The following is a 10671-nucleotide window of genomic DNA, read 5'->3' on the forward strand; positions in this document are numbered from 1 at the left end:
ATGAACTACAGATACATTATAATATCTAGCAAATAATTGATAGTCTGCTTTGATCCCTGAATAATGGCTAAAAATTATTTATTTTTCATGACTCATCTCTAGAGACAATATCTATTTTAACCTTGACTGTTTTCTTTACTATCATTACTAATAAAATTATAGTCTTTTGATATAAATGCTTGCTTTCTCTTGATTCAGTAGTCTCAGAAGATAATTAGTTTATTTGATGATCCTGTTGATCACTCTTAACTAACTCTTATCATATATCACCATTTTTTCTGAAAACTGATGGAAAAAGTAGCTGTGTGTGTGTTCATATGCATATTTCATTAATGAATGAAGTGGTAAGTGGAAAGAGAAAGAAAGAGAGAATGAGGAAGAGAAAGGTTGCCATGTAATACCTTTGGGAACATCAGACAAAGGAATAAATGCTGCACTGTCCATTCGGACAGAACTGCAGTACCAGCCTCAATAAACACCTTCAACCATAATCACTGAGGTAAACCTAAATAATGGAGTGCTTGGAATTCTAGCTAGGATATGCATGGAGAATAGGCAATAAGAAAATGTAATAGAACTATAATGGTAAGAATTTTTCCCTTTACACTGAAAAACTCTTTCACATTAAGGCATAGCATTGATGTATTGGTCTTAATCTATTCTTAGCAACATTTATATGCTCATACAGGAAATGACTTACACGTTACTGAACAAAATTATTAGACACATTATGAGAATTTTATGTTGTACAATGATTTAAAAAGCCACACCGAAACTATTCAAAATACAGGTTGAGATCTTTCACTCTTAGTCACGTAAGAAAACATACCCTAATTCTGGTTCATCTTTGGGAGAATAAAATAAGCTTAAAATGTATGTCTTTTTATCTAGTTTCTCCCTCCTGAGTCATTTTCTAAAGACCACGAAGAATGGATTTATAAAAATGCAAATGATGTCACATCACTGACTTTATTTTAAAATCTTTGGTAACTGAAAAGTTTGTTATAATATTGTCTTTGAAGTCTGTGTGTTTCATTGCCATTACCATTTCAACATTCCCCTCCTCCCTTGAGCCTTTTTCTCCCTGTCAGTTGAGATATCTTTCAGATATTCTTTCCAACATACACCAGAGATCAGTCTTTTGGCCTTTGGTTTCTCACTCATTTGTCTGTATTTCTATTCTCTGTGTAGGTTCCTTATAACGTTTATGATTTCTGTTTTCATTTCAATCACACTTGCATTCACATCCTCAACTCTTAGTATACTTTAAGACAATAATCACATGTGCCTAGTAAAAGCATTCTTGCCTATGTAAATGGTTATACAGTGTTTAAATTTTTCTTAAGTTTAATTTTTTCTTCAAAGATTTTGAAATCTTTTATGATAAGGTTGAGAATAGGTTGTTTGGTTTATCTTTAAAAATGTTGATATGATGTGAAAAGATTTGTGAGAACATGAGAAAGTTACTAAAATACCCAACACAATGGAACATGCAAATGCTGTTTACCATAAAATTTTGCTATTTATAGAGATGTGGAATTTTAAAAAGAATGGAGTGTCAAGTTAGCTCAGTAACTACAGAAGCCTGTCTTACAAACTGTTTGATCCTGGGATCTAAAGAGTGGGAGAAAACAGTTCCAAAAAGTTGCCTTCTAACTTCCACCCATGCACTATGTCAGGTTTAGCTTCCCCCTGCCTCCCACATAAATAAATGTAATTTTTCTCAAAAAATGTTAATATGATTATACAACTATATGTAATGGCAAGTTTTAAAATTAATATAAATTACATTGCAAACAAAAAATGTTTTATAGGTGTACCCTAAAACCATAGAAAAGTGTCTCTGAAGGGTTTATTTATGAAATATGCAATTAACTACTGAATTAATGAAGAAATGGATTCTAAAAGACAGCAGTCAATTAGAAAGTAACCTTTAGGGAAGTTGGCTTTAGACTGCCATTTTTTATGACATTTCTTCTACATAGTTTCTTTACTATCCCTGAAGAAAAGACATCAACATCTCTCTTTCCATTCTAAATGGGTCTAGGTAAGTAGACAGAAGAGGACACACAGGAAGAAAGAAAATGAAAGCCACGCCACTTGGAGTCATCTTTAAGGGACAGAATTTTAAGTACTTCAGCCCTGACTCGATTTTCTCTTCTTGTTCTCCATAGTTTTGTGTATTCCTGACTGAACTTGGGAGCTCTGTGGTTCTATGAAACAAAAAGCTTATGTGTTAATGGGAATTTTGCCATGAGTATTGGACAGTTGTTTTTATCTCTTGCCTACTTCTCTTCTCCTTTGTTGTAGAAAAGGGTAGAATTTACTTTTTAATTAATTTAGTCTATGTTTAATTGATTTTCATGTATTGAAAATGTGAAGGGAAAATCAACATTTACCTGCAGTTAAAGAAGAGATTAAAATGGAGACAAAAATTTCCATATAGATGATTTTCTTGATATTTCATCTTCTATAATATTATTTTAAAATATACTTAGTATTTTTATTTGAAGTTATATATTTTGTTTATCCAGGTCAATATTTTTGAGTAGTAAAACTGTTACCTTGTTAAGACTGTGCAGTTTTTAAAATAAAAAAATTATTTTTTTATTAGATTTTCATGGATTATTCCTAAATTTCTTCATCTTTTTTCTCCTTCTTCCCAGATGTCTTTTTAAATTGAAAATAGATTTTTCTCTCATACAATACCTTCTAAAACCAGTTTCTCCTTCTACTCTCTCAATTTCAACCCCCAACCTCCTACCTTCCCACCCACTATACCCCTATCCCTGTCTCTTCTCTCTTCTAGATTCACTCCCGTCTGTCTCCTTTTAAAAAAGAGCAGGCCTCTAAGACACAACCAAGCATAACAAAGCAAAATACAATAAGACAAGGCAAAAGCCCTCACACTGATGACAAGGCAACCCAGCAGGAAGGAAAGAGTCCCAGGAGCAGACAAAAGAGTATGAGGCACTCCTACTTCCACTGTTGGGAGTTCCACAAAAACACGAAGCTAACAACCACAACATATACTCAATGACCTGGTGTGGACCCATGCAAGCCCAGTGCTTGTTGCTTCAGTCTCTGTGAGCCTATATGTGCACTGCTTAGTTTATTCAGTGCTGTTACTTTCTTAAGTCTGTTCATTTATTATTTAGTTAAAAAAGTAGAAGGTCAAGATCAATTAAATGACATATATTTTTATATAAAAATCAAAATTTCTGGGCGGTGGTGTTACATGCCTTTAATCCCAGCACTCAGAAGGCAGAGGCAAACAGATCTCTTTGAATTCAAGGCCAGCCTGGTCTACAATAACTAGTTCCAGGACAGCTATGTCTGTTAAACAGAGAAACCCTGTCTTAAATAAGCAAAAAAACAAAACATAACCAAATAAAAATTCAAAATAAACAAAAATAGCATATATGTACACTAAAATAATTAGATTACTGTATTAATTATTATAAATGTATATATTCTGATGCATTTAAATATATTTATATAACATTTAATGAATACTAACAACATGCTTTTGGAATGTGAATTCAGGTCTATGATGAAGGAATTTTTGTCTATATTTTAGAATGTCAATAATTTAAGCTGTGTAAAAAGAACTTGATTAATTCATTAAAGAGAAGAGTCAGACAATAGGTCAAAAATGAAATAGTCAACAATTTATAATTATAAATTGTTGATATATAATATGATAAAGAAATATAGACTCAGATAGTCTACATTGAATTAGCATGTAATGCTGAACTCTATGAGCCTGCAAAAGGGGTGTGGTCTTGTTTTTTAAATGCTAGGGTTTTTCTATTTGCTTGGACTGATACATTGGGATTATCTTCCCTCTAGTCTTAAACTGGGTTTTTATAATTTTTCCTCAAATGAAAAATATATTAAGCACAAGTATAACCCAAGGAGTGATATTCTTTCTGCATATAAAAAGGGTAATGGTTAAAAACTTCATGAAAATATAAATTATATTAGTAATGTACTTATTGAAGTTTGGAGAAAACATTTGACTTTAAATAAAAATACTGGGTGTCAAAATAAAAAAATGAAATAGTCAACAGAATTACATTTCAGCATTGGTTGAATAAATTGGAAAAATGATTGTATCTCAAGACACAAATATGTGTTCACACACACACCTGTGTGTGTGTGATTGTGTGTGTGTTGTGTGTGTGTGAGAGAGAGAGACAGACAGAAAGAGAGAGGAGAGAGAGAGAGAGAGAGAGAGAGAGAGAGAGAGAGAGAGAGAGAGGAGAGAGAGAGAGAGAGAGAGAGAGAGAGAGAGAGAGAGAGAGAGAGAGAGAGAATAGAAGTACTGGGTACTCTGCCATCCAGGGTAACTTTTTCTGTTTTTATAATTGTATGTGTAGCCATGAACATGTATGTTCATGCACTATACACAAGTATACACACAGAATACTGAGGATGGTATTATCTGTCCAGCTTTATTACTCTCCACCAAATTACCTTGAGGCAAGGTCTCTCTCAGAACCCGAAGACGGCTTATAGCCAGTAAGTCCCATTTACCTGCCTTCTCTCTGCCAAAATGCTGAGGCTACTGAAACCTGTCACTGTGCTTTGCTTTTTGCATGGGTCTGGGTATTTGTAATCAGGTCCTTATGTGAATACAGCAGCTACTCTTGCCCACTGAGCCATTACTCCAGCACATGTTCGCTTGTTATCTGTTAAGACTTTGAAGCAATTCTTTTTAAAGTACTTCTACTTGTGTTTGCTACCTCATCGTTCTCATCCTAAACTCTTGGCTCTAGCTGGTTTGGGAATGGGCTGAACACTAAATGTACTATTCATTTTTATTGCCATCTTAACTGTCTCATTTCTACATGGAGATTAGTAATGAAAAGGATTGTCTGTCTTCAAGGTAGTCTTCAGGAGAACATTTGCTCCTTGGTATAACTGTTAAGTTCGTCTTACCACCAATAAGCTCTTCATCTTTAGACTGTCCTTCACAGGTGACATCTCCAATGCTCATTGGAACTTCCTACATTCAAATTCCTGAATTTGATGACTAACTTTTGCTTTTTTTCTAGGTTTCAATGCCGAAGAAACTGTCCGCACAGTGATTCTCACCGTCACCCATGTCTGAATTCAATACCACATTTCAACCTTCTCTCTTCATTCTAACTGGTCTCAGAGGACTGGTGGGTGCCCGCCTGTGGCTAGGACCACTCCTAAGCCTGATGTACATAACCACAATGGCAGGAAACTGTACTGTAATTTACTTGGTGAGGACAGAACAGAGTCTGCAGGAGCCCCAGTACCATTTTTTGTCTATGTTGGCCGGAGCTGACATTGTCTTGTCTGTTTCCACTCTTTTCTCAGTGTTAAAAGTCTTTATCTTTGACCTCTATGAAATTGCATTTGATAGTTGCCTTGCTCAGCTGTTTTTCATCCATACATCTTCCTCCATGGGCTCAGGAATCCTGTTGGCTATGGCTTTTGATCGCTTTGTGGCTATCAGTCACCCCTTGCAATACACCACAATACTTACCAACTCACGAGTCACCAAGATGGGACTGGCAGCCTTTCTGAGGGGTGTAGCACTTATGACTCCATTACCTATTCTGCTCAAGAGGCTCCCATTCTGCAAGGGGCAGATGTTGTCTTATTCCTACTGTATTCACCCAAATGTCATGAAACTAGCCTGTGGTCAAGTCAAAATCAATATTTTCTATGGACTTGTTTTGGTTATATTTTCCTTTGGGGTAGACTTTCTGCTCATAGCCATTTCTTATGCTCTGATATTCCATGCAGTCATGGGGATTGCTTCCAGAGAAGGTCAGATGAAGGCACTCAACACGTGTTTGTCTCACATATTTATTGTCTTTATTTACTATGGCCCTTTGCTAGCAATAACAGTAATGCATCGAATGAGTCACAAGAGTTCTCCAATAGCACATGCAGTCCTGGGAAATATCTACCTCTTTATGCCTCCGATGCTCAACCCAATTGTATATAGCCTGAAGACCAAGCAGATACGTTCTGCAGTAAGAAAGTCTTGGAAGATTCAGATAAGATGACCAATTTAAAAAGTTAGTGTAGACAGTTTCCGTGAATGAATGTACAATTCTCAATTTCACAGTTAACATGCTGTTTATTTTGTTGTATTTTTACATCTAAAGTGTGTATATAGATATGAAAGTGAGATATAACTTTTATGAATAAGGATGTTGTATTTAAATACTCTAAAATTTTATTTTCCCCTATATTTTGTAGGGTGTGATTTGATAGACTTCATAAATTAACAGTAAAAGAAAGAATGTTTCTTTGCTGGATATTTTATGTTAGCATCTATCCATGGATAACACCACTTTATTTTTTTATAGTTGCAAATGAGAGTTATAATTAAAGAACTTTAAAAATCAAAAACCATTAAATATTCAATCCTATTCTTTTGCTGCTTTGTTCTCTTTCCTTGTGTATTTACTAAAATATTCTCCTTTTTTCTTACAGTATCTCCATGACAACAAAAGTTCATATGCTTTTTCTAGACCATTTTGACTGCCTCTCCTATGGACTGTGTAGGTCATATCAGTCAATTAGAAAATTATTTTGTATCTATTTCCCAAAACATACTCGCATTCATTCTTTAGAATAAAAAAAAGTTCTGCTTTTCTATAGATAAGACCATTGCTAACTAGTTTTGTACCTTTAATTTACTTCACAGTTACAGAACACCTGCATAATCATTTTGGGAGGTTTGCTTCTGATGGGTGTGAACCCATGAATATATTCTTTGTAACTGTAGTCTTCAAATCCATGAAAGCCAAAGGGAAATTCATGAACTTCTTCAAATGCATCTTCCTCTCAAATCCCCAAATTCCCTCTGTACACAATGACTCTATTTTTATGTTTCCAGAGTGATCTCCACATATCTCTTAAATTTTCTTCTTCATTGAATCATTCACTCATATCTCCTGAAGTTTTCTTAAATGTTTTCACTTTTCTACATCTCAATATCAACTCCACTAATTTAAGCATTCTAGATGCTTCTGTTTATGCAATGTGGAGTTGAATTCCAAACATCTAACCTTACCTGGAGTTTAAACTGACATTCACTGTGTTCTCAAAAGTGTTTTTAAACAAACCTGATTGTGTCAAACCTTTTTTTCCAAATTAGTAACACAATGCCTGTTTGTTTGGACAAGTTTAAGCAAATGTGCATGTGAAGCTCTCTATAATTCAACCTGCCTATTATTTCTTTCATACTCTAATCTTACCAAATAATCTTAGGTTCTCATAACAGTGATATAATTCAAGACATGTTTTGCCTGCTTCTATTTATGACTGGTAGTATAAGTTTTTTTCCTTAATAAAGTATTTAATTGTAATTTAAGAATTGAACTAATGGTAGTTAGACTTCTGTAACTGCCAAAGAGTTCAATCAAAATTGCAATGATTAGAATTTCATTGTTTGCCCAGTTACCCCTAACTTGGAATAGTCCTATAAGATTTAGCCCTTAATTATTTGTGCCTGATGCTCTCTCAGTAGATAATATCAGAATTTAATTAAATCAAAGGATACTCAACTAATGTTCACTGGAAAAGTACCTACTTCTTATTGGGAAACATATATCAGGTATCAGAATTTTAATGCCTTATTAAATGATGCTCTAAGTATTGGAGAAACTATTTTGGTTGGGTTTTCCTTATATTCTCTGATCATGTGCATGGTGTGTGAGAGAAAAATAAAAAGGAGAAGGATATTTACAAAAATATAACAGAAAATTATAGCAAAATAAATACCCTCTATACTAGATATTAAATACAAAACTCTAACAATAGCCAAGCACTGGATAATTTCAAGTTATGTACATGGAAATATTTCTTAAAATATCATCAGAATAACTGTGTTGCAAGAGTGCTATCAGAGCGAGAGCATTGTCCATCTGGAGCAAAGTACTACAATGGCTTGGAATAGCAATCTTAGTAGGCTCAGCATATAAATCAATTTTATTTATTAATTACACAAATAAATGTAAAAGTTGATGTACATTCAGGGGTCCACTCTTTCACTGACCTTTGTCACATTTCCCCAGAAGAACTTCTATTATTATACTCTACTTCCTCCAAGTATAATATTCTGTCCTACTCCCACATCTCCGAATATGCTGCTGTCTTTCATTCTTTACAATGATAATTCAGAATTTAAAAGAACAATTTTATTTTCAATGTTTTATATTAAAGTTTAAAAATACATTAAAAATCAAAAACTGACATTTCCTCCATTATGTTAGATAAGTTTGCTTTTGTTTTCAAATGATGAATAGCATTTACTTGGTTTTCATACCCTTTCAAATTTTGTATAGTTCATGTGTTTCTTTAAAAGAAGTAACTAAACAAAATGTATGCATATCCCATACTGAATCTCAACATTTACTCTCATTTCACAAAGTAATAGATCAATATTTTTTTCAGTGTTAATCAAAATACCACCCTCTTCTTAGAAAACAAGAATATCTTACTTCTCACAATATTATACCTTGAAATAAAAGCATGTTCCTGAGAAGCAGGCAGAAGACAGGGTAGAGAAGTGAGGCGTCTCTTTCTCTAAGGCCATATGCAACTATTTGAGCAAGTTTCTTCTATTTTTGAATACTTTACATAATGCATATCTTATCTGTTTGGTTTTTAAGCTGTTTACCAAGGGATTCAGAACAGGAGTCAAGAAGAGGAAGAGATTGGCCATGGTGACATGGAGCAGTGGAGATGTAAATGTACCAAACCTGTGAATTAGAGCCAGGACAATGAGTGGTACATAAAATATAAAGACGGTGAAGATGTGGGAGACGCAGGTGTTGAGAGCCTTTAGCTGACCATCACCTGAGGCAATACCCAACACTGTTTTTACTTTTTTTTTTTCTCATGGTTTATTTTTTTTATATTTAAAAATTTCCATCTCCTTCCCTCCTCCTCCCACCTCCCTCCCCTCCTCCTCCCCCTTCCCTCCCCTCCTTCTCCCCCTTCCCTCCCCTCCCCTCCACCCATACCTCCCCTCCCTCCCTCTCAAGGCCAAGGAGCCATCAGGGTTCCCCACTCTATGCTAAGACCAAGGTCCTCCCAACTCCCCCCAGGTCCAGGAAGGTGATCGACCAAGCTGAGAAGGCTCCCACAGAGCCCGTCCATGCAGAAGAATCAGAGCCCAGAGCCATTGTCCTTTGCTTCTCAGTCAACCCCCGCTGTTGGCCACATTCAGAGAGACGGGTTTGGTCGCGTGATCCATCAGTCCCATTCCAACTGGAGTTGGTGATCTCCCATTAGTTCTGTCCCACTGTCTCCATGAGTGAACGCACCCCTCTCGTTCCTGACTTTCTCCCTCATGTTCTCGCTCCTTCTGCTCCTCATCAGGACCTTGGGAGCTCAGTCCAGTGCTCCAATGTGGGGCTCAGTCACCTTCCCCATCTGTCGCCAGCTGGAGGTTCCCTCACGGTCCTGACTTTCTTTCTCATGTTCTCTCTCCTTCTGCTCCTCATCAGGACCTTGGGAGCTCAGTCCGGTGCTCCAATGTGGGGCTCTGTCATTTTCTTCATCTATCGTCAGGTGGAGGTTCTATGGTGATATGCAAGAAATTCATCAGTATGGCTATAGGAACTGGCCTTTTCAGGCTCCCTCTCCTCAGCTGCCCAAGGAACTAACTGGGGGAGTCTCCCTGGAAACCTGGGAACCCCTCTAGGGTCAAGTCTCTTGACAACCCTCAGGTAGCTCCTTAAATTAAGATATATGCTTCCCTGCTCCCATATTCACCCTTCCTATATCCCAAGCACCCTATTCCTCCGAGCTCCCCCCGTTCTCCCCTTCACACTTTTCTCTCCCCATCTTCCCTTGGCCCAGTCTTGATAGGCTTATTCTTTCAGAAGAGGATGTTGATCAAAATAAGAAAAAGTGATGAAATAACTAAAACATTGATTTTTACTTTCCTCAGCCAGGGCTAAAGCAGGATTGGACACCAACACATAGTTTCTTAGAAGAAATGAAAACATCTATTTGCCAAATACAAATAATGTATTAGTGAACTAATAATAATACTTTATTAAATATTTGGTAAACATTTCAAATCAGCACCATTGAAGGAAAAGGTGTTATTTTATATCTTTAATTTTAAAGATGTAGAAAGAGGATAGAAAAGAAGTTAATTTACATAAGTGCTTTTTGTAAAATTATACTAAAAATAAAATAATCAAATATTTTTATATATGTAAATATTTATATAGCTCAAATACTTATATATTTCATTGACTAAGAATCAATGAAACAGAAAGAAATAAGATATTCTTTCTCAGGGTAAAGGTCATAGAAAAGAGACGTGGGTAACTGGGAAATGGCTTGGCCAGTGAAGTGTTTCCCATATATATATGGGATGTATAGATATGGGACATGTGTGGGATATATATGAGATATATGGGAGATATATATATATATATATATATGTCCCATCAACCTTGAAAGGAAGTGGGATATACAGAGTGTGGGATACCATGTGCTAAGATGAAGGCAGATCCCTCAACAATCTCATTGACCAATCACTGTAGTGAATGAAAGTTTTCTAGGTTCAGTGGGAATAAAGAGGAGAGAGTAACTAAGAAACTAAACATCAACTGTCTCCAAAAGTAGGCACACATGTACACACACACACACTCATTA

At 35.7% G+C, this 10671-nt stretch overlaps 1 protein-coding gene across 1 annotated transcript; it reads left to right on the forward strand.

Annotated features, from left to right (window-relative positions):
• The first annotated feature begins 5108 nt into the window (after positions 1-5108).
• On the forward strand, positions 5109-6050 carry LOC119826222 (olfactory receptor 51E1-like). Its single transcript, XM_038347387.1, has one exon. It carries the CDS (start codon positions 5109-5111, stop codon positions 6048-6050), a length of 942 nt encoding a protein of 313 aa, XP_038203315.1.
• Positions 6051-10671: the final 4621 nt, after the last annotated feature.

The sequence above is a fragment of the Arvicola amphibius genome, chromosome 1 (assembly GCF_903992535.2).
Source record: "Arvicola amphibius chromosome 1, mArvAmp1.2, whole genome shotgun sequence".
In the NCBI taxonomy this organism is placed as follows: Eukaryota; Metazoa; Chordata; class Mammalia; order Rodentia; family Cricetidae; genus Arvicola; species Arvicola amphibius.

What these genes read in the sequence shown, in the direction of transcription:
- LOC119826222 (XM_038347387.1), top strand. Translation starts at nt 5,109, where the DNA reads ATGTCTGAATTCAATACCACATTTCAACCTTCTCTCTTCATTCTAACT.